Source organism: Balaenoptera physalus (assembly GCF_965194825.1).
Source record: "Balaenoptera physalus genome assembly, chromosome: X".
Lineage (NCBI taxonomy): Eukaryota > Metazoa > Chordata > Mammalia > Artiodactyla > Balaenopteridae > Balaenoptera > Balaenoptera physalus.
The window spans coordinates 39935420-39960630 of NC_138903.1; the positions used below are offsets into that span (position 1 = coordinate 39935420).

At 40.4% G+C, this 25211-nt stretch overlaps 1 protein-coding gene across 1 annotated transcript in view; it reads right to left on the reverse strand.

The window, feature by feature from the left end:
• Window positions 1-25211, reverse strand: part of EFHC2 (EF-hand domain containing 2) — a 208047-nt gene that overhangs the window by 69611 nt on the left and 113225 nt on the right. Inside the window, 3 exon segments of the mRNA XM_082446706.1 lie at window positions 16431-16561; window positions 19195-19408; window positions 19410-19514. Of these exon segments, the coding sequence (XP_082302832.1) occupies window positions 16431-16561; window positions 19195-19408; window positions 19410-19514 (450 nt within the window).

Genomic DNA, 25211 nt, shown 5'->3' on the forward strand with positions numbered 1-25211 from the left:
ACTTTTATATATAATAAAAGATATGCAAAATAATTTAAAGGGCTAAATGAAGATAAATGTAAATCATGGGAAAATAAATATGAATAATGGAAAAGACCATTTTCCATTAGAATGGAAAATAACAGATAGATCATCAATCCAGCCTCTTCCTTTTACAAGTAAGGAAATGAAATCCCAACAGGTAAAGTGACCTGGTCACCATGACAGGCACAAAACTCGTTCTGTGAGGCTTCATGAAAACACAGGCAAAAACTCTAAACAAAATTTTCACAGATTAAATACAACAACTATAAAAGGGAAAACAACATCATGGCCAAGTGAAATTTATCCCAGAAATGCAAGTTTTAACATTTGAAAAATCAATCAATGTAAGTTATTAAATTAACAAACTAAAACAGAAAACTAATCCGATCATTTCGACAGATGCAGGAAAAGGACTTGACAAAAATCTAACACTCAACAACATAGGAATAACAAGGAACTTCCGCAACCTGATAAAAGACATTTACCAAAAAGTCTTAACTAACATTACACCTAATGTTAAAAGATTAAATGCCTTCCCCCTAATTTTAGGAACAAGAGAATGATGTCAAATGAATCCAGTTTGGAAACAAAGAAGTAAAACTGCCTTTATTCTCAGATGGCATGACTGTCAATATAAAAAATCTGATGGAATAAAAAAGAAAGCTATTAGGACAAATAGTTGAGTTCAGCAATGTATCAGGATATAAGATCAATACACAAATATCAATCCTATTTATATATACTAGCAATATACAATTGGAAATTAAAACTAAAAACAATACAATTTACAAAAGCATCAAAAATATGAAATGTTCAGGGATAAATCTGACAAGAGATGTGCAAGACCTGTACCCTGAAAACTATAAAGTATGTCTGAGACAAATTAAATTTCAAATAAATGGAGAGATACACCATGTTCATGAGTCAGAAGACTCAATGTTGTCCACAAGTTTATCTATAGATTTAATGTTATTGCAATCAAAATCCCAACAGGGCTTGTTACATAAATTGACAGGCTGATTCCAAAGTACCAAAGGAAATACAACAACCTAGTATAGCCAAAATAACTTTGAAAGAGAAGAACAAAGTTGGAGAACTAACACTACCTGATTTCAACATTTATTATAGAGATACAGTAATCAAGAAAGCGTGGTATCAGTGACGAGACAGACAGATCAATGGAACGGAACAGAAAAAGGCCCATCGTATATGGACACTGATTTTCAACAACAGTTCTAAGGCAATTCAGTGGAGAAACGATAGTGTTTTTTTCAACAAACGGTGCTGAAAAAATGCATATCTACATATAAACAAACAAATAAGACTTCAATCCTTATTTCACACCACAAACAAAAAATTAACTTAAAGTGAATCATAGACCTGCTTGTAAAACTATAATGCCTCTAGAAGAAAACTTCTGTGACCTTGAATTAGTCAAAGATTTCTTAGATCTAATTCCAAAATCATGATCCATAAAAGCAAATATTGATAAATTGAACTTAATCAGAATTTAAAACTTTTTCTCTTCAAAAGATACTTTTCTAAGGGAATAAAATCACAAGCCACAGACAAATATATTTGGCAAGCATATATCTGATAAAGGACTTGTATCCAGAATAAATAAAGAACTCACAAAACAGGAACAAGAAAACAAAAAACTCAAAAAATGTTTGGGAAAAAGACCTGAAATCTCCTCTGGCTTCACCAAAGATTTATGGATGGCAAAGAAGCTCATGAAAATATGTTTAACATCATTAATCATTAGGAAAACTCAAGTAAAAACAACAATGAAATACTACTACTCATCTATTAGGATGGCTAAAATTAAACAAATGGACCATACCACGTGTGGTAAGCATGTAGAGGAATTGGAACTCTCAAAGACTCTTGGTAAAAATGAAGATGATACAATCACTTTTAAAAAACAATTTGGGAAGTAAAAAGCTGAAGAAACTGAAAAATCAACAATTCTTCTTAGATCCATCTGAGAAGGGAGGTCACCGGGCAAACCACTGTCCCTCAAACTGGAAAGACAAATAGACACTCAGATCCAGAGAATCATGACTTATCAGAGCAGAAACCCACAAGCAGAAACCTCAGTGGGAACCAGTAGCAGGGTAGGAAAATCTGAACTGTAACTGATGAATTTCTGGAGGCTGCATGTGGACGAATCTAAGAGATAAAAACTCCTGGGGAGGCCAGTCATCAAGGGAGCCCCACACTTGTGTGAGCTTTATCTCCAGGAGCTTTAGCAGGTTCTCACAGTGAATATCAAGGAAAAATTCTCTCTGGCTTCTGGCAGGAGAGGAGAAAAGTAACCAGTTTGAAATGTGCAAGAGCATTCTGTTCTTAACAATGCCTGCCTTCAAGGGAAACCATTTTACCAATGGGGTTTTATCAGAGCCTAACCCACCTGGGGAAAGGGAAATACTCAACTCCAGCCCCCTCCAGCCTTACACATAAGGGAAGGGAAATACCCAAATCTAGCCCCCTCCGGCCATCCTATCCCACCTAGAGGGGTGGGGGAGGAAACTAAAATGTACTTATGAAGTTCACAGCTGAGGGACACAGGCACACTAAAAAGACTGAAGCCTAATCATAGCGATAGAGAACACTTCTCCCCCGACACCTTACCACCACATCACCAAAGGCTTATTTACCAGAGTTTCTTTTATCTAGTACATCATGTCTGGTTTCAGCAAAGAATTAAAAGGCATACTAAAAGGCAAAAAACATAGTTTGAAGAGACAGAGCAAGCATCAGAACCAGACTCAGATATGGCAGGGATGTTGTAATTATCAGTCTGTGAATTTAAAACGACTATGATTAACATGCTAAGGGCTCTAATGCAAAAAGTAGACAACATGTAAGAATAGATGGATAACAGAGAGATGGAAATTCTAAGAAATAATCAAGAAGAAATGGTAGAGCTCAAAAACACTACCAGAAATGAAGAATGCCTTTGATGGGCTCATTAGTATATAGCTGAGGAAAGCATCTCTGCATTTGAGGATAGAAACATCAATAGAAACGTCCAAAACTGAAAAACAAAGAGAAAAAAGACTTAAAAAATGGAACAGAATATCCGAGAACTTCTGGAAAACTACAAAAAGTTATAGCATATGTGTAATGGGAATACCAGAAGGAGAGGAAAGAGAGAAAGGGACGGCAGAAATACGTGAAGCAATAACGAACGAAAATTTCCCCAAATTAATGTCAGACACCAACCATGGATCCAGGAGCCTAGCGAACACCAGGCAGGATAAATGCTCGCCCAAAACTACACCTAGGCGCATCATATTTAATCTGTAGAAAGTCAAAGATAAAGAAAAAAATCTTGAAAGAAGTCAAAGGGAAAAAAATACCTTCCCTATAGACGGGCAAAGATAAGAATTACATCCTATTTCTCCTCAGAAACCATGCAGGCAAGAAGAGGGTGATGTGAAATATTTAAAGTGTTGAGAGAAAAAAACCAAGCTAGAATTCTGTATCCTGTGAAACTATCCCTCAAAAGTGAAGGAGAAATAAAGACTTTCTCAGACAAACACATACTGAGGGAATTTGTTGCCAGGAGACCTGCCCTCCAAGAAATGTTTAAAAGAAGTTCTTCAGAAAGAAGGAAATTGATATAGGTCAGAAACTTGTATCTATATAAAGAAAGAGCATTAGGGATTGTTAGGGAGTTTGGGATTGACATGTACACACTGCCATATTTAAAATGGATAAGGACCTACTGTCTAGCACAGGGAACTCTACTCAGTATTATGTAATAACCTAAATGGGAAAAGAATTTGAAAAAGAATAGATACATGTATATGTATAACTGAATCACTTTGCTGTACACCTGAAAACTATCACGACATTGTTAATCAACTATACTCCAATATAAAAGAAAAAGTTAAAAAAAAGAAAGAGCATTAGAGAAGGAATAAGTAAGTCAATAAAAAACTTATTTTTCTTAAGTGATCTAACATTTATAATTTGTTCAAAATAATAGCAACAATGTATTCAATTATGTGCATATACATGTATATGAACATATAGATGCTTCTGTATAAGTGAAATGAATGGCCGTGATGTTATTATAAGGTTTCCTCACTACTCATAAAGTGGTATAGTGTTATTTAAAAGTGGACTTGGACTAATTGTAAACGTGTACAGTATTGCAAACTCTGGGGCAACCACTAAAAAAGATGCCATTTATAATGGCACCCAAAGTATGAAATATCCAGGGGAAAATGTAACAAAAGATGTAAAAAAACCTCTAAAACAACAACAAAAAATACCAGTTTGGTAGTTTCTCAAAAAGTGAAACATATGCCTACTGTACGATCCACACATTCCACTCCTAGGTATTTACTCAAGAGACAGCATTATTCCCATTTTGGGGGTGGGGGTGTGTGTGTGTGAGGGGGCAGGTGTGATGGAACTGTTCTGTATCTTTATTGCGGTGGCAGTTGCACAACTCTAGGAATTTGTCACAATCATAGAATTGTACACCAAAAAGAGTGAATCTCAGTGTATGTAAATTTAAAAATAAATTAATGCCTAAAAAAATCAAGTGTGTTCTTGGAAAATGAGACCACATCTTCTTCTTTGGATGGAAAACGTATCTAAATTCACAAAAGCCTCCACCCCCACCTCACCTGGCTCAGTTCTGGTAGAAAAAGGAAATTTTACCACTATTCTTCCAGATGGAAGGTACACATACTAAGAATTATTTCTTTACTTTTTTTCCCCCACCCAGCATATTCTGTGTTCTAACTGATGTGGAGATCTTTTCACAAGAGCAACTTCCAAGATGTGGCACAGGATTTCTCCACCTCTGCAGTTAAAGAACTGGGAAGCCAGGACTCTGAGGCACTAAAAGACATCAGACTGTTTCTCAAAAAGTTAAAAATCGAATACTTAATTTGAGGGCTGCATATTTTCAGTATTCTAATTCCCCAAAATGTGTTGGTGCATGCTGCTTCAGTTAATATTGTTGTTTAACAAATTACCCTAAAAATCAACTGCTTAAAGCAACTCTTTTGTTATGTTCATGGATTCTGTGGGTCAGGAATTCTGAGAGGGCACAAAAGAAGGTCTGGAGTTTCAACTGCGGAGATTCTGTAACTGGGGGCTTGAATTATGCAAAGGTGTCTTTGCTCATAAATCCAGTGCATGGCAAGGGCCATCAGCTGAGATTTCAGTTTGGGCTATCACTTGAATTACCATCTACACGTGGTTTCCCCATGTAGCTTGGGCTTCTTCATAGCATGGCAACCTCAAGGTGGTAGAACTTCTTACACGGTAGTACAGGGTTCCAAAAGCAAGTGTCACGTCATACAATGTAGAAGCTGCATCATCTTTTCTGACCTGGCCTCAGTTGTCTCACACAGCTGTCTCATCACTTCTGTCGCATTCTATTGGTTACAAGTGAATCACAAAGCCACTCAAGATTCAAGGGGAACTGGCATAGACCCCACCTCTCAGTGGAACGAGTGTCAAGTTCACATGTTGGACACTGCTGCAGCCATCTTTGAAAAATACAATCTGTCATACATGTGTAGTATACAGTTTCCTTCAGTTAACAAGATCATTGGTATCTAGCATTCCTCAGTTAACTGGGATACTAATGTAGTGAGAATATTTCAGTTCTCAAGAAGTGGGAATGTACTACATAAGGAAATTGGTGGAAGTATAAAAGATCAGCATTTCAGTTTCTTTTGCGAAGGAGAATTTGCAATTTTAATAGTCAAAACTAAGTCACAGAACAAGAAGAAAATGAATGGGGAAGACACTGTCACTAATTTAATAAGAATTTGAAAAAACTTTAAACTCTTCCATTTCAAAATTATATTTTAAAGCTCTGGAATTGTTTTACTTCAATATAAAATATTCTGGCTTATAATAGAAAACTTTGGAATAAGCATTTTAAGAATTTAAGTAAAATAAACCTGCATACTGATCCCACAGCATATATAAAATTTAATTTGAGATGAATCATAGACTTAAAAGTAAAAGCTAAAATCATAAAGCTATTAGAGAAAAACATAGGAGTCTATCTTGGTGACTTTGAGGCAGCCAAAGACATCTTAAGCAGAAAGCAATAACCTTAAAAGAAAAGACTGACCATTTGGACTTCATCAAAATTTAAAATATATACAGTATTCATCAAAGGACACCACTGAGAAAGTGAATAGGAAAGCCAGAGACTGGGAGAAAAACATTCGCAAAAAGTGTATCTGACAAATGACTTGTATCCAGGAAATATAAAGAATTCCAACAACTCAATAATAATACAACAAACAACCAATAAAAATTGGCAAAAGATCTGAAAAGACACTTCACACTCACAAAAAATACAAATAACCAATAAACACATGAAAAAAAGTGCTCAACATCATGGGTTGTCACGAAAATGCAAATTTAACTACAATGGGATACTACTACATGTCTACAAGATTGCTTAAATTTAAAAGCCTAATAATAGCAAATGTTGGCAAGATTGTGAAGCAATTAGAACCCTTGTACGTTGTTAGGGGAAATGTAAACTGGTATAACCTCTTTTGGTAAAAGGTCTGCCAGTTTCTTAAAAAAACTAAACATATACCTATGTCCTAGCAATTCCATTCACAGTTATGTAACCAAGAGAAAGAAAATTATGTTCACAAAAATATTTGTACAAGAATGTTCAGAGCAGGTTTATTTATATTAGCCAAAAATTGGAAATAACCCAGGTGTCTATCAGCAGGGGAAAGAATAAACAAATTGTGGTATTCTCATACAATGAAACACTACTCAGCAATATGAAAGAATGAATTACTGATACATTCAACAATATGGATAATTCTCAAAATCATACTTAATAAGAGAATCCACAAAAGAATATATGCTGTATAATTTCATTTATATGAAATTCTAGAACAGGAAAAAAGCCATTTACTGTGAAAAAAATCAGAAAAGTGGCTGCCCCTTGAATGGGGGGTGTGGGCAGGGACTGACTAGGATGGGGTGTGAGGGAACTTTCTGGGTGACAGTAATGTTGTACATCTTAATAGGGATTTGTGTTGCACAGGTGTATGCATTTGTCAAAATTAAGCAAATGTATACTTAAGGTTGATGCATTTTATTGAATATAAATTATACATTAAAAGGAAAAAAATGTAAATAAATGGTAAGCATGCTGATATATTTAGAGGGAAGTAATTGATGTCTGTGATTTTCTTTGAAGTGCACCAAAGTTAAGATGGATTAATGGATGGATAGAGGGGTGTATGAATGGAGCGATGCATGATAAAGCAAATAATAGTAAAATATTAATGATTCAGTCTAAGTGGGGAAAATAAATGGGTAAGAATTTGTTGCTAATTTGACAAGAATTTGAAAATTATAAAAACGATTCCATCCCAAATTTAATTGCGAAGCTCTGGAATTTTGTAACATAAATGTAAAATATTATGGTCCATAATAAAAGAATTTTAAGTAAGCACATTAAAATTATTTGACTCTAATCAATAATCAGAGTAGAGCATCAAGTGGAACAACTCATACCCTGCTCTATGATTATGAGACTCTTGACTTTTGCTCTAAGCATTCTGCCAGCATTTGTCATTAGCTCTTTCTGGAAACTGAAGCAAGAAACGAAAAATGCTCAGTGCTCTTTGCCCAGGCTTTTTGGTTTTATTTGCTTGAGCTTTATTTATCTTTTTAATTTTTTTTTCTACAATTGCTCATTGTTAAAAAAAAAAAATATATCAAAGAATGAGGCAGCTTGGTGTGCAGCCTGCTAGGATTTCTTCAAAGGATACACAATCCCTGAAATATTTGTATAAATATACAAGCACATATAACCTTTAGACTTTTGGCATAAATAGGATCATATTATACAGACCTCTGAATTTTGCTTTATCTACAAAACAGCATGATATATATATGGTAGCCATTAGTGCTGTTTACCTAACATCTGGTTTCCCTCTTTCCTCTGAACATATGGGTGGAGCCATGTGACTAGTACTGGCCAGTGAACTGAGAGTGTAAATGATATGTATTTCTTCCCAGCTGAGACTTATTGGGCTTGACCCTCCAAAGCTCTCTTCTCTCTCTGGTATATTCAAGGTAGGGGCTGTTCTGTCAGATTCAGTCCCTGAGTGGCTACTGTGAACAAAGCTCCCTCTGACAACAACAATGGATACACAGAGTAAACAAGAAATGACCTTTGTTGATTTAGTTCCCTGAGATTTGGGGGTTAGTTATTACTGCAGCATTACTTAACCAATCCTGACTAACACATTGAACATTTTCTCAAGTATGCATATTTGGTCTATCTCATTCTTTCTAATGGCTAAATAGTACAGTCTTAAACCAAAGCAGTAGAATTTATCCAACTACTCCCCTATTGTTGGACATTTGATTTTTCCAAATTGTTGCTATTACAAAGCTTGCTGCAATAAATATTGTGCACACACACACACACACACACACACACACATATCTATTACAATCCACTTGTCAAATTTTTTCTGAGTAAAAAGTTTCTAAACGTGCAATGACTAGGTAAAAGGGTCTAAGCATTAGATACTGCCAATTGCCCTCTAAAATGCTGAACCAATTTAAACTCCTATCAATAGAAAATGAAAGTCCCTGTTATCCCACATGCTCATCTGGAGCCAGTTATGTTATTCTTTTTAAATGGCACCAATATAATAGATGGAAATATTTCATTGTTGTTTCAGCTTGCGTGATTATTGGGCTTCTTTTCACAGGTTTAAAGGCTGTTTGTATTGCTTCTGAGAATTGTTTATTCCTGTCCTTAACCCATTTTTGTCTGTTGACTTTACAGTTTTTCATAAATCCTTAATGTCAATCCCCTGGTTCTTATACTGGTTGTAAATATTTTCTCTCAGTCTGTCCCTTGTCTTTTCAATTTGTTTACAGTATTTTTTGCCTAGAGAAATAGAAAATTTTCCTGTAGTCAATACAGTCAACTTTTCCTTTATGGTTTTTGGAAACTGTGTCCTACCTACCACAAAATTAAAATGTATTAAATGTTTCCTAATCAATTATCACTAAAACCTTTATTATTAATCCATTCATTGTCCACTGAATTGAGAATTTCTCTGTACCTTATAATAAAGTCCATAAAAATGAATCTTTTATGGGCTCTATACTCTGTTTCACTGATATTTTAGTTTAATCCTCTATTAGTATTTTACAGTGTTTTCAAATATCTATAAACTACATAAATTCTAGTATCTTGACTGTAATATTCTTCCTTTTCAACATTTTTTTCAATCCCTGATTTTTCTTGAGGGACCTCAAAATCAATGAGCCAATTTCTCTCCCCTAACTCTGCAAAACAAAACCAAATCTAACCACAGCAACAACAAAAACTCACATTGTAAATTCTGATTAGAATTGCTTCAAATCTAGATTAATTTGAACAGATTAGAATTTTTAAAATAGCGTCTTCCCATTCAGAGATATGATAAAGTTTTGAAATTGTATTCATTTTAGTCTTACACATTTCTTGTCCAATTTGTTCCCAGGTATTTCATAATTTTTGTTGCTATAGCGAATAGTACCCCCCATTGCATAATATTTCCTGTTTATCACTAGTAAAACTATTGCTTTTTATGTAGTTTTCTTGTATTTAGCTACTTTCCTAAATATTCTTAATATTTCTAATCATTTTTAAATTGAGTCTTTTGGATTTTTAGATATAAAATCACACTTGGGTTCTAATTTAAAAATCAGTCTCCAGTTCTATTTTGGGCTATTTACACAATTGGTTCCTAAATGCCTATTTCCACTATACCTAGGGTACAAAATAATGGAATTTTATGGCTGGAAGGGACCTTAAAATTATCTAATCCAAGGGTTACCTCGTCAAGTACCTTCTGGGATACGCAGGTAAGATAAATGGGAGAAGGTATACGACAATAAGGAATTGTAGAAACTGGGGAAGAGTGCAGAGAACAGGCACAGTCTGAGGCGGACAGTTGCCACTCACCCCCAACTGACAGTTGACATGGGGAAATGTAGGCCCAGTTTCTATTTTTCAAGAGGAGAGAGAAATATAGACTTTTATGTTTAAACTCTTAATTTTAAAAAACATTAAACAAAAACCAAACAAAACACGATTGTCAGCTATCAATCCATGAACTTGAAAGTAATCCAATGCCTTCACTGAAGGCAACTTAAACTCAGAAAGGTGTATCAGAGATTGCAAAAGTAGTGGAATATAGGGGAGGAGTTTGTATTTTGTTTAGCTGCTCGGGTAGATCAGAACAGTATTTGCAAAGTGCTAAAACCAGGCAAGTGTTTTGCTTGGTTTGTTTACAAACAAGGAGTTCAGTTCCTAATGTTGACATTTTATGCCCCCTGTTTGTTTGGCTCATCTTGGCTTGGATTTGCCATCATAGCAAATGAAGAGGGTACCTTTTAAATCGCCCATCTATATTTGGGGAAATTACCACGTTATTTTCTCCGTCACCCCAACATGGAAGTCAGAGCTCAATTTCCCAGGCTTCCTTGCAGTTAGAAACATGCTGGTGACCCAGGCTCTGCCAACTGGGGAAGCTTACATGAGACCTTGACTTGGAAGGGATTAACAAGAGAAAACCAGCTAGGCGTGGCCACCTTTGGTGTCAGAGGGGTCCAGCTTTCAGGGGTAGCAAAGGACACAAGGTTGCCAAAAGTAGTGGCAGTGATGGTTGTGGTAAAATCAAATTCTTGGCAGCAGCGCAAATGTAGCAACGAGTGTGGGTGGTGCAGTAGGAACAGAGGCCATTTTCTCATCAGACAAGTTCTACAGCCCAGTTCTGGGCACTGTTCCTAGAACTGAGCCTCAAGCTTGTTGCTCCAGCCCTTCCAAAGATACTGTGAACCACCCAGGATCCTTTTTAAAAATTCCTTTTCTGCTTAACTAGCCAGAGAGGATTCTGCTTTTTAAAAACTAAGCCCTCACCAGTACAAACAACACCATCAGGCAGTGACAGAATCAAATCAAAGATCTCGGTCTTTTTGATTCCCAGGCCAGCATTTTTTCGATGACATCACATTTATTTATATTTAATGCTTTTAGGAAGGTTCAAAATGCTGTTTTCAAAAATGTATGCTGAGGCTCGTATCTCAAAGATATAGTATGGACACTGTCAAAGTGTCTATTTGGTTCAAGATGAGAGTACATGTTTGAGTGCTTTGGGAATTTGTCTTGGTTTTTCCTTCTGTTCATATAGATTCATAGACTAGTGGCTTCCTTAAAAGATGTTAGTTAGGCTTACAATAAAAACACCAATAACAATGTACACAGAGTTGTTCAAAAAAAGATAGAGCAAAACCACATAAAAGGAGAGATAACTGTCTGAGATAAATCAGGATGAGATCATTACAATTTTCTAAGCACTAAATTTATAATCTTCTTCCTTGAAGTAAAGGACAGTAATGGGGTGGATTATATTAATGTTTCCCAACCTTGGTCCACCAACGGTGATGTTTATTTTCCACCTTCATGGCCTCCAAGTTTTTAAAGGGCTTCTTCCAACCTCATTTATTAAAGAATGCTTTCAATGACCTCATCAAGAGTAAATACAGAACTTACTGAAATATCGAAAACAGGACATAGATTCCTACTACTATTTTCGGTGACTATTTCAAACTATTCCAACTATTGGGATAAAGGGTTTTCATTTTCTAGTGTCTGCTAGGCACTACAGTGTGCTACAATAAGAACTTTACATATGTTATCAGATTTATTCATCACAACAGCTCTATGCAGTAGGTATTATTACCATCTCCATTTTGTAGGTGAAAACATTGTTCAGCAACTTACTCAAGGCCACCAAGCTGACAAATGGCAGAGCTGAGATTTGGATGCAAGTCTACAAGTCTAAAATTGAATCTGTTTACTACATTATACTATCTCTCTCAGGAAGAATTTTAAGTTTACAAGAACGAAAATTTCCTCGAGGCTGTAAATCTTGGAATTTATAACATGGATGCTCACAGGAAATCTCCTGATCCCACAGCTGATAATGGGGGTCTGAGGAAGAACGGTGTAATAATTCACTACATTCACTGAGGCCTGAGACACGGGGTGCTGGAGGTATCTAGGAAAGACTCCAGGGTGAACCGGGCATGTGCCCTGCCCTTGGAAGAGAGGTGAGCACTGAGCACACAGAAAACCAAAATACATGCAGGCTACATGGGGCGGGTGTCATCTCTGATGGGGAGATCAAGGCTCGGGGAGGTGGCCGGAGGGAGGGGCTGGCCACGTCTTGCCTGGCACAGGGCCCTCGCTGCTGCTGTCGCCTAGGGTTCTGAGTCCAGGGCCCCTATCAGGAAGCCTCACCCTGCCCATGTTCCCACCTGCACGAAACACTAGCCCTGCCAAGCCTAGTCCCTGCCTGGCTCCCTGCTGAAACCTGCCCGTCAGGTATCGAGGCTCTGAGAAAGGCTCTCTGCACTCTCTTCGATAACAATCCATGGCTGTCACAGGCCAATCTGACAGACCATGAAAAAAGGGTCCCAGAGAAATAGGTCCAGCCTAGAGGCAGAGCCAGTGAGCCCCACAAGGCAGAAGAGAAACACTCCCTCCCAAAAGTGCCCTCTGTTTCCACCTGTCCCTGCATTCCTTCGGGTCAATTTCGAGGCAAATATCTCAGGAAGGTCCACAAGTTAATCCAGTAATCCATTATCAACCACGGCACCTTATGCAGAGATAGTTTATTAGCTCCTGCCCGCAAGGTTTCCCTGAGAAGCGGTGCAAATCTCTGAGAAGAAGGAAAATGCCCGGGGCTTGGACTGCTGCCCAAAGCAGCAAGGCCGGGCTCTGAGGCGCCAGGTACATACTGAGAGGGCCAGGTATGTAAGCAGGGGAGAAAATGAGGGCCACAGAGGTGAAGCCCAGAGGCCTACACTGCAGTCCTGCCTCCGCCTGCCCACTCTACTACTTTGATGCACAAATTTGAAAAGGGAACATTTTACAAGTGTATTCATAAACCTACAGAATGTTTCAGAATGTCAGAGCCTAGAAGGGGCCTTAGAGACCATTATATGGACCAAAGAGTGAGGTGTAGGTAGGTGAAGTGAGTTGCCCAAGTCATTTGACTTGTGAGAGTCGGGACTAGCTCTCCCTGACTTCCCTACAGTCAGAGACAGATTTCCCTTCCCCAGAGCAAGGTAATCAATTATTTACTTGTTTGATGCAAACTTTAAACAGAATGTTCCTTGAGAAATAGGACCATTCATTACATTATTCAACGAACACCTATTGTACTTGGCAGGAGCCAATTGTGGAGGCAGGGAAGTAAACGAATAACTCAACACGGGCTACCAGTGGATAATACAGGAAAAGCATTTAGCACGATGTATGGTCCACAGTAAGTGCTCGATAAACGGTGACTTCTCCAAAAGAACAATTCGAGTGAGATGGAAATAAGGGAAGAGATGGAGGCAAGGGTCCGATCATGACCAAACTCACATGAAACACTAAAAGGTTGGGATTTGCCCTAGAGCAAAGGAACGACATGATCAGATTTTAGGGAGGTCACTCTGGCACAGCTTTGGAGGATGAGTGTTAAGACAAGGAGTCCAGGTGAACAGATGAAAAGCTGAACTGCAACAGTGAAGCTAGAGATGGAGAGAGGTAGTTTAAGAAGTGCAATTTCAAGAGGGTGGGAGAGGTCAACATAGGGGAAAGACAAGGTAGAGCCTGGCCCAGGCCCTGGGGACAAGTATGGTGGCCTTTACCAAGACAGGGTCCCCGGCTGCAACTTTATGGGAGAAGAAAATGAGGTCAATTTAGGGAAAGTTATTTGGGGATGCCTTAGGGACATCCAAAGGGGAGATGTCTCGGAGGCGTTCGTATTTCCAGATTTATAATTCAGGAAAAAGGTCTGAGCACGAGGAACTAAATGGAGAACTCAGCATTTAGCTGGCAGCCAAAGCAGGGGGGGCTGGATAAAATGCAGCCACTCAACAAATATTCACACCCAGGCACTGTGAAAAGTGATAAACTTAAAGCAAAAAACAAGAAAGAGAAGGTCCTTGCCCTCAAAGAGGTTACGTTCTGGTGAGAAGAGCCAGAATATACACTCATACATACATACAGAAATAAAAGAAAAATATTAGCTAGTAAAAGCTCCAAGCACATAATTAAATTAGGATGTGGTGTGATAGCAACTGACTAGGTACTTTCTTTGCCTTTGCCCAGGAAAGAACATGAAGAGCAAAAAAGAGGGCTGAAGACCATGAACTAGGGACCCACAGATGGCGTAGTGCCCGACACCAAGCATATCACACGGACCAGGACGTCTTGACGCCTCTTCTGCACTCTCATCTGGAGACAGAACCCCCAAGAATAATCCTAGCATCTCATTATTCCATTCAGGAACTGTGATATGTAGTGAGCCCAGCACGAGGTGCCAGGTTTAGGGCAGTGAACAGGGCTGTCGACATTCTAATAGGAGAAGACACACCCAAGCACACACACACCAAGTACAGCTATCTAAATAAACTTAACTGCAAGCTGTGCTAAGTGCTATGAAAAATATAAACAAGGGGCTAAGAAAAACAGTGAGTGATCTCCTTTAGGTAGAATAGAAAGAAATCCCCTCCAAGGAAGCAGCATTTACAATGAGTCACAGGGTTTGCCACGAAAAGGATGGTGGTGTGGACGTTCTGAGCAGAGAGAACTGCGTGTGCGTAGGCTTGGAGGAGGGAAAGAGCTTGATGTGTTTGAGAAAGCAAGTGACTGACGGTCAGCAAGGCCAGAGGACAGAGCTGGAGGAAAAGAAGTGATGACACGGGAAATACAGAGTTGCATCGCTCAAGGCCCTGCCGGCTGCAATAAAACGTTTGGATCTTATTGCAAGCCACTGAAGGGTTTCTCAAACCAGGTACAGCCTGAGCTGATTTCTGTCTTAAGGAATTTCTGTCCAGGAGAGGGCCTAAATATTGGGAGCTGGTTCTTTCTGAGCATCTTTCTGAGCCTTGAGGTCACCCTGCAATCACACAGCATGGCCATCCTTTATCCCGCCCACAATTAGGGTCAGGCCGAAGAGCAACTTTTCCTCCTTGGATCTCCTGCCTGGCCTAAGTGCTTCCCCCAAAGCCCCATAAACTTACTAAAGTGTTTCCAATAGACACTGCTAGAGTACTAGGAGAATGGATGCTTTTGTAAAAGAACACAAAATAATAAAACGAAACCACTCCCTCATTTCTGATGGAAATTCGTTTTCCCCTCCACTGCTTTCCATTAATCCATGGCCTGAGCAATTGTCTCTGCTCTTTACCCTGTCTCCATTTATTTTCCAAGAGGCCATGAACATGTGTACTGCTATGAACAATAACAAAGAACTATAAATTCTTATTGATCCCAGAAGCTCGGGAATTCTAAACAATAAAAATATGTCCTCTGACTGCTGCTCTCAAAAGAATATTTTGGAGGCACGGAAGAGCTTTGTTAAAATAACAAATGAGCTTTGGGGACACGCTGGGCCTAATGGAGGGCTCGGGTCACCAGGTATTGATGCAACAGGCAACTTCAGACACAAAGTTAGAAAGACCTCCCTGCCACCCTCTCCTGGGCTCACGTCTTCATTCCTCAGCCACATCTTGACTGTATCAAGCTGAGTTTCCTATATAGCTTTCAGCCACTATTGTTTTTAGGAGCCAGCATTCTCAGCCTAAAGAGAAAGTCCCCTTTGTCCTCCATCTGTGATTTAATTTACATTCTCCTGAACGCTCCATTCACTTTGTTTTCAGGCTAAGAAGTCTCACAATTGTACCAGACGCTGAATTTGAATTTCCCTGTGTTTCTGCTGTTTGGAAATTTGCCTAGGTCAGTCACTGGACAGTCCTAGAATTCAGCTTAACCTTAGAGAAAATCTTTATTGTTCATGATTTCTTATAATACTTCTAACCTCTGTCATATATTTTCCCCTTGATTTCTACATTTTTGTGTCTTTCAAAATACATACGTGTGTGAGCGTACATAGCACCTTTCCTCTGATAATTGCCGAAGTTTCCACTATCTTTTCCAACTGGATCGCATTCCTAAGGAGATGTCCCTCCTAGGTTCCTCAGATTTCAGAGGGGCGCTCTTAGCTGCACTGTTTTCCTGGCATTCCCCTGATCCTTCAATGTCCTGCGTGATTCACAAGACAATGTGCCCAACTGACTTACTATGCCTTTGTCTCTCTGTTCTCCCCTAGGAACTTCTTTTATATGCAAATGCATAAAATTTACTAGAAATGGGCAAAACTTGATCACAAAGTAATACGAATGTAAAGAAACACCAATTCCTAGTAAAAAAGTATGTAGGAAAATTAATGAAGAAACACTAGGGAAGAAATTGTTCCTTCTGTTCTTTGGACAATCTTGAGGAGAAAACAGATTACTGCTAGCAGAATATGGCTTACCTGAAAGTATTATAATCCACCATCTTCGTGTGCATGCAATCAGCAGCTGTAAACACCTGCTTGAGCTCTCTGGATTTTGATTCTTCTTGTTTTATCTTTTGTAGGGCAAGTTCAATGTTGCTCATAGGAAACTGGAAAGGGGAAAAGAAAGATGTTTAAGATAGGGAGCCCAATCTTCCGGGTGGCCAGCAAAGAGATTTCATACTGTGACCCTTGACTTAGCTGGCTATGTCCTTCCATAGAGACCAACACAGAGAAGACATGACCAGATTTCTTCAGCTATGGCTCTAGGACAACGAGTGACATTAGCACAGGGCCAGATCTGAGAGAAATGCACTTAAGGGACAGCGGGCCACAGGAATCAGAAAAGAACCACTACTCCCACCTCAGCCTCCTCCCTTTAACCCTTGGACATTGACCCAACATGTTGGGAGACCCTAAGGGAGAGCACGGGGATTCAAAATTGAATAAGTGGACCCCCATCTTCCCCAGATCTTTAGAGTGTGCCCCCAGAACTGTCAGCCACCAGATGATACACGCACTGCAGTCCCCTTACACTCACTCTCCAGGCAGCCCCCAGTTCCTGTCTCCTACACTGTGATTTGGCTTCTGACTCTGTAAGAATACTTCTTATTCAATCCACTAAAGCATAAGCTTGTAAATAACTACAGCAAAGAGCTAGAAAAGGAGAAGACTAAATACAAAAAGAAAAACATTGATGGTAACTTAGAATAAAGTTCATCTCTGCCCTGGGAAGGGGGAGGCATTCCCTCCCTTTTTTGCATTTCCTTTAATCTGTTTCCATGATAGGATTAGCTCTTTTGAAAAGACTCCTCAGACTGATATTAATCTTTCTCTGCTTAGAATGTCTTTGTTAAGGGTAGTTTTAAGATAATGCAGTTTTCACTTGGGATGCTGATACTAGATAATGTCCTACCCTGCTTTTATCTTTCTGAAAGGAGAAAAGCCCTTTATGTCTCATATATATATGAGATATATATATGTGTGTGTGTGTGTGTCTGTGTGTGTGTATTCATGCTATATATTTTTTATATTAAAGTACAGGTTTGCACTGTGTTTGAAAATGGAGCTCTAGTTACAATAGCTATTGTAAATTGTACACTGACTGAGCTTGCTATGGGCCACATAGAGCTAAGCACTTAAAACATTTTCGCATCCAGTCTTCATAGTAACTCTCTGAAATAGCCACTGTTGGTACTCCCATTTTAAAGATGCGGAAAACAAAGCTCAGGGAAGATACACGTCTAAGGCCCCTCAGCTTTTAAGGAGTCAGGTTTCCTAGCCAAGCCTGCTGGTCTCCAGGAATCTAACTGACCTATTATTGAGCCTCTCACCTGACTTCAGTGCTTTTGAAGAGCTACCGGCTCATGGTGTCACGCTAACCCAAGTTCCTAACGCTGCAAATGAAGAGATGGTGTGGCAGCCCCAGAGGGTGCTGCCCAGGCCTGCCCTCTAGAGGGACTACTCAGAGAAGAGCACTGGTAGCGGACAGCGCCCAGCTGCTGCACCTTCGTGATCACTGCAGCGCTGCAGCTTTCAGAGACCCCACGGAGGCCACACTCTCCCCAGACTCTTACCATCCAGTGACTGAGCAGGAAGGAGGCACCAGAGCTGGGCCATTCCTGCCGGACATGGGATTTCTCTGATAGCTAGTGTTTGCTCCAGGGCTCCCCATTGGCCTGGTGCAGACTTTCCCAGAGCTACGCTGTGTCTGAGGCTCTTCCCACCGCATCCTCCTTCCTTCCCTCTCCTTTCTCAGGGATCAGACCTACATCCCAGTCTCCCCACCTACTCCTGTTCCCTCCCCCTTTATCCTTCATACGCATTTCCCCCAAGACATCTCTCGCATGTCTAAGTCTGTCTTGGTACCTGCTTCTCAGAGGACCCAAACTGATCCGGGTAACGTGCTATACCCAGTGAGACTGATCTTAGCAACTTACCCCGAGCATTTTACATATAAATGAAACGGAATTGGTACTGTATCTATATAAATGGCACATAAATATTATTATTTTCAGGCAGACTTTTTAAATACATTATTTCTAGATAGATTCTTCAATAGTAGGCAATGGTTCTGAGACATACGTGTTTGCACACCAGACTAGTCCACACTTAAAAATCAAGATTTTGTCAACATGTTATTTTTACTGACCGGCACTGCCATAATGGAACTTTGAGTAATAGTACCCACGTGCCATACTATTTCAAATGAAAAAACTCTTGGCGCTCACTGTTGCCAATTTGTCCTTGGATTCCCATTTAGGCCTCAGGTGGCTCCTGTTATGGGAAGCTGCAATCCCAGCAACTATCAGGTTCCCTTGGGGTTTCTGTTTGTTTAGGTCTTGGCCTTCTCCGCAGGCCTGTGCCAATTAACTGGGACAGCACAGTGTGTGGCACCAGATTGTCTTCCTTTCCGATCATTGCTGAATTTCTTTCTGAAAACATTGTTAGCGTCAGCGGAAAACCCAGGAAACTTGATTCAACCTTGGGCCTGCCTCCTGCCTGTGCCTGGCATCCATGATGCTGGGCAGTGGAAAACCCAGCACATAAACAGAGGAGACCAGGCCCTGGCCTCTGTGACGGGACCTGTGGCCAAGTCGTGCAGATCCATTATTCATGCCCACATGTGTGAAAGCACAATGTAAAACTGGTGGCAAGATGAAGAAGAAAAGGCCTGGAGTTAGAAAAACACAGACTGCAGAGTGCTGAGAGGTGAGTCAAGAATTACACCAAGTGAGTTCACCTTATCTGAATTCCTCTCCATGTAGTTTAAGGTATACACATCAGCACTGACCAAAAGAAATAGGTAGCCATTCACGTTCACTTTGGCTCCAACATACAGCTCCTCAGCCTTGATATATTCTGAGAGTTTACTTTTAAAGACTTCTTGTCCAGGCTTCTTAACACGAATTCTTTTTAAGAACATCCCACCAGTATACCCTATAGAAAAAGAGAAAAAAAGTTAATGAGTAGGTCTTGTTCTTAAAAGAACCGTACAGGGCTTCCCTGGTGGCGCAGTGGTTAACAATCTGCCTGCCAAAGCATGGGACACGGGTTCGAGCCCTGGTCTGGGATGATCCCACATGCCGCGGAGCAACTAAGCCCGTGCGCCACAACTACTGAGCCTGCGCTCTAGAGCCCGCGAGCCACAACAACTGAGCCCGTGTGCCACAACTACTGAAGCCCGCACGCCTAGAGCCCGTGCTCCGCAACAAGAGAAGCCACGGCAATGAGAAGGCTGTGCACCGCAACGAAGAGTAGCCCCTGCTTGCTGCAACCAGAGAAAAGCCCGCGTGCAGCAAGGAAGACCCAACGCAGCCAAAAATCAAATAAATTAAATAAATAAATTAAAAAAAAGAGAACAGTACAACTTGCCTTTAGAGCTACTTCATGCTCAAACACAGACCATACAACTTAGCTGTGAACTTGTGAACTCATACTGCGTATAGTACTTAAGGGAAGAATGAGGCAGTGGGTGAAGAAATGAGACTTCCTAGATGAGTGTGTAAAGAAGAAAAGCGGCATGGCATTCCAGCCTTTTCTTTTCTTGCTCCACTCCCTTCCCAGTCCAAACACTTAAATAAACACTTAGCGAGGACTTGCTATATGCCCAGCAGCATCCTGGAAACTGGGACATCAGGAACATCTTTAGAGCCTGCCTGAACAGTACCAGGTAGAAAATTTCTCACCTGAGCTTATCTCCACCTCTTTGTCCTTATACTTCTGCTGACATACAGATGAAATGTAAGATGCGCCATTTCCGGAAAGGAGCTTACTGAATTGTTTGAAGATAACTATGGGAGTCCCCTGAACTCTTTTTTTCTACAGGTAAAATAGCTTTGCTTCTTTTAGCGATGCCTCATTTTTCTTACTTTCCAGAATTCTCACCGTTTCCTCTGCTCTTTTCTGGGCATTATTTGGTTTTTGAGCTCTTGGAAAGCAGTGAGCAGAGTTGAATGCGGGACTCCATTACCTTCTAACTGAAAATGAACTGAAATCTTCAAACCTGTGAATACAACCTGAGACCAGATGAGCTTTGGGGATCAGCTTCATCACACTCCTACCACTTGCAGAAACCAGGGGTGGTGGAAAGACATAGGCTTTGCAGCCAAACAGAGCTGGAGTCCATCCTGGCTCTGTCATTTGCTTGCTGGATGATCTTTAGGAGTCATTTAACCTCTTTGAACCACTCTGAATTCTCATTGGTAAATGGGAATAATATTTGTGGGGGGCCATGAAAATGTACTTCTCAGATTGCCTGCTGCGGGGAACAAAGTTGACAGAAGGCTCCAACTGCTATGTTCTGAAATCTATCCCCAGATTTGTGCCGAGGTCATGCTTCCCAGAGGCTGCTGCCAACACACGACTGAGCAAGGCAGGGATACTAAGGCAGGCCCATTCCTGCAAGATGGGAGCTCCTCCGACTGGTGACTTTGGCCCCAGGACTCCCAGTCAGCCTTGGCAAAACTTTCTTAGAGTTTCACTGCAGTCTAAGACCTTCCCCTTTTTCCCTTTTCTCTGTCCTTCACAGGAGTCAGACATGCACTGCAGTCTGATGGCTCTCCTGGCCTCGTCTGGCTCCTGCCACATTTTCCCTCACCAGCATTTCCCCTAATAAATCTCTTGTACATTTAATCTCATCTTGGGGTTTGCCTCTTGGAGGACCGGGACTAACACAAAACGTAACCTCATGCAGGTCTTCTAAGGATAATAGTAGGTACTCAATCAGGACTGCTATTATTACCGGCAAGCTTGTACTTGACTGCCGTCACTCCTTCTGTTTTATGAATGCTGCAATTGGTTTGGCCATATCGTCCCCATTCTAGATGTATAGAGTTGATTTTTTGACCTTCAAGAGCATGACTTTATATTCATCCCTATTTGATTTCATATTTTAAGATTTGATTCATTATTCAAATCACCGTGGACCCTGACTTAGTTATACAAATTATTCATTATTCATTGGTGTGCTGAGTGGCTCATACCAGCTCATAAGGGCTGGTTGTTAAATTTTCAAGGGATTTTGCAAGCCAGTTGTTAAAACTGTTGGTTGCTTGAAATTGGCCATGGTTTGGGTATTTGCATCATGGAAATTGACAAACAGTACAAAACAGAGCTTTTAAAATTTTTTCAGAGAGCCGGTTAACCAGCACACCATTGATTATTCTTCTCAAACGTGTGTCTTTGGCACAGATAAAAATGTTGAACGTGTTGGGACAAAGAAGAGAGCCCTACAGTTCCATAATTTGGTAAGTCAAAATCAATGGCTCTCTTCAGCAATGGCCACCCTATCAGTCTATTGCAGAGAGGCACTCCGTGGGCCCTGCAGCTGGGACCTTGGCAACAGCCTCAACAGCCAGAGGAAAATAGACTCTGAAGATTAAATTTGTTAATCTGGGATTCTTGTCCTAGAGCTAGACAAAAATTTCGTACGTGGTACTATCAAGAATACAGATTTCTTCTTGTCTTGCTAGCTTTGCATGGAACTGGTGGTAGCCAGACTATGATTTTGAAGCCGCTGGATTCCACAGAGGTGCCTCAGAGGCCATGGAGGAAGTAGGGAGAGTGTCTAAAAGGAGATGTCCCAAGTCCCCCAGTCCTGAGCCAACCAAAACTGTTCTTCTTTTATCATTTTATATGTCTGGGTTCACATTTAAGGGATCTTTGTAAAATGGACTTTAGCGGTTAAAAAAAAAAAAATGAAAGCCACTCTCTTAGATCATCTAGGCTATAAAAATCAGACCATAGCGCTTCCCTGGTGGCGCAGTGGTTGAGAATCTGCCTGCCAATGCAGGGGACACGGGTTCGAGCCCTGGTCTGGGAAGATCCCACATGCCGCGGAGCAACTAAGCCCGTGAGCCACAACTACTGAGCCTGCGCGTCTGGAGCCTGTGCTCCGCAACGGGAGAGGCTACGACCGTGAGAGGCCCACGCACCTCGATGAAGAGTGGTCCCCGCTTGCCGCAACTAGAGAAAGCCCTCGCACAGAAACGAAGACCCAACACAGCCAAAAATAAATAAATTAATTAATTTTAAAAAAACCTGCAAAAGGTATGCTATTTTTTTTATTGAAGTTTAATTGACATATAACATTATATTAGCTTCAGGTGTACAACACAATGATCGGATATTTGTATATATTGTGAGACGATCACCACAATAAGTCTAGTTAACATCCATCACCACACTTTAACAAAAATTTTTTTCTTGTCATGATAGCTTTTAAGATCTATTCTCTCAGCAACTTTGAAATACGTACTATAGTATTATTAACTATAGTCATCATGCTATACATTACATCCCCGTGACTTATTTATTTTATAACTGGAAGTTTGTACCTTTGACCCCTTTCACCCATTTCACCCACCTCCCATCCCGCAGGTGCGCTATGGTTTTAAGATAGTAGCATAAACTCTCAGAGGCTGAAAAAGTTCAACCATCTTCTCATTAAGGCTCTAAATCTATATGCAGAGGCATTTTCTCGGTTTATTAAAATCTCTTATTCTTTCGATGTGCAGGGTAACACACTGGGAAAATGTACCCAAAACAGATGTCATAAACACACTGCTCAAACCATCTGCATTACATGGTTGTTCCCTACTCACGAGGCTGGTCAACAATCACAGTCGTGTCAGCAAGAAGCACAGCACCTGGGCCTCACTGCCTGAGCAGGCCAGAGGCTGTGCTCTGCTGGTGCCTAGAGCCACCTCCCCCTTTCACCGCCCACTTTGTCATGCCCATTCCTTATCTTTCTTCAAACCCCACATCGTCTCCTCGCTGAGTCACTCTCCCAGTTCCCCAGCAGCCCCCTAACTCCCTTCAAGGGAAAATTTACCTTTTCCCTTTCAAATGCTATATTAAATATGACAGACCCGCCTTTCGTAACACTTATCACCCATATCATAAGTCGCCATTACAAGTCTGTTTTCTGAAGGCCAAGGACTGCATCTTATTAATCATTGTCTAAGACAACATTTTTTACATTCTAAGTGCTCGAATGTTTGTAGAAAGTTTTTATAAGATCCGTATAGATTGGAATTTGCACTTAGAATTCTGTGCATGAATAGTCTAGAAGAATGAAGATGGGATCGAAGTCTAGAATCAAAAGTTCCCAAAATTGATTGCCTGGTCTTGGAAGAAATTAATTTATGGTCTGTCAGCAGAAGCATGTCTGTGGATATCAGCTAGTGAAAGGTGGACTTCATGACAAATACTGAACGCTTTGGGAGGTCTCTGATAATCAAAATCATTACCCCAAGGAGGCACAGAGTAAAATAAACCATGTATTTAATCCCTTCCCTGTCACAACTCTGAGCAGAGAGGGCCTCACTTTCAGTCTCGTATGCTGAAATTCATTCTTTCCTTGTGATCACACTGATTTTAAAACAAACAAACAAGAAAACTTATTTGTGATTTGCAGAGGCGGAAGGTGCTTTTCTCTGCTTGCTCCTTTCTTTGACTGTCCAAGGAAGGAGGGCTGAAAAAGCATGGCACCATGATTCACAGCTTGAGGCCTCAAGTGAGATGGGAAGTAGCAATCTGGAAGGCTACCCCGAGGGCAGCCCTGGCAAAACAGCCAGATCTCCATAGCTGTTCTCTTAGTCCCTATTTTCCCAGGCGTCAGACAGACCTCATACAGCATAGGGGAGGAGAGCAGCTATACCTTCTCAACCATCTTCTCTGGTACATAATTGGATTTAAAAGTAACAAACAGATTTGGTAACCCCCTCTCATGAAAGACCCATACTTTTACAGATGCCTGAAATATCATTCAAACAACTGAATGAGGTCTAATGTCAGGCCAAATGAATACAACTGCAAATTTAGCTTCTTAGAACTTACATAAATGTGTAAGAGTGTATGTTAAGTATGGATTTTTCATGTTTAATATGCCCTTTTTTTTAAAAACCTAATTCTAGTGTTCTGGACAGCTTATCAATCAGGAATATAATCTACTCAAACAAAATCTTTAGACCAGTCATTCACAAACTTTGCCATGTATGAAAGTCACCTGGGAGCTTGTTAAATATACAGAATCCAGAGTCCTACCCCCAGAGGTATGGATTCAGTAGTTAGCTTGCAGCTCCAGAAACCTGCATTTTTAATAAGCTCCCCAGAAGATTCTGATGAAGTCATCCCCAGAGCACACTTTGAAAAACACTTGCAAGTAGCTTCAGACATTTCCTTGGCTAATAAGCTAATTATCAAACCTTTCTATACACTCTTTTTATCACAATATGCCCAGCACTCAAAAAAATTTTAGCATTTTCCCTGCTCAATCTGGCTTCCTGGGCCATTGATAGTCAGGTTCAAATACTCACACATACAGCTATTTGTCATGACTGCCAATAATACACTCTCTACTCAAGTCACACAAGCCACTTCACTTAGTGCCCCACACTGTGCTTGCTTCTACTTCCAGGCCTTCGCTTGGTGTCATCCCCTCCCCCAGGGTACACCCTCATCCTGTCCTATGCCTGTCCAGAGTCCTGTCCATCCATTTGGGCCCCAATCAGTAGAGCTCTCTTTGACCATGGCTGCCCACCCAGCTGACCACCTATTCACGCCTCCTGCACCGACCATTATGCATGGCACCCAATTTAGCACTGTATAGACTTGTATTCTTGACTGGTTTTTTAAAATGTGTTTATTGAATACCATTGTCTCAAAACAAGTGATGATAAATTCCTAGGTCCAGCAGCCGTGTCTTAACTTTTTCTACACACAGCCCAGAGTTATCTATAATCACTGTCTTGACTT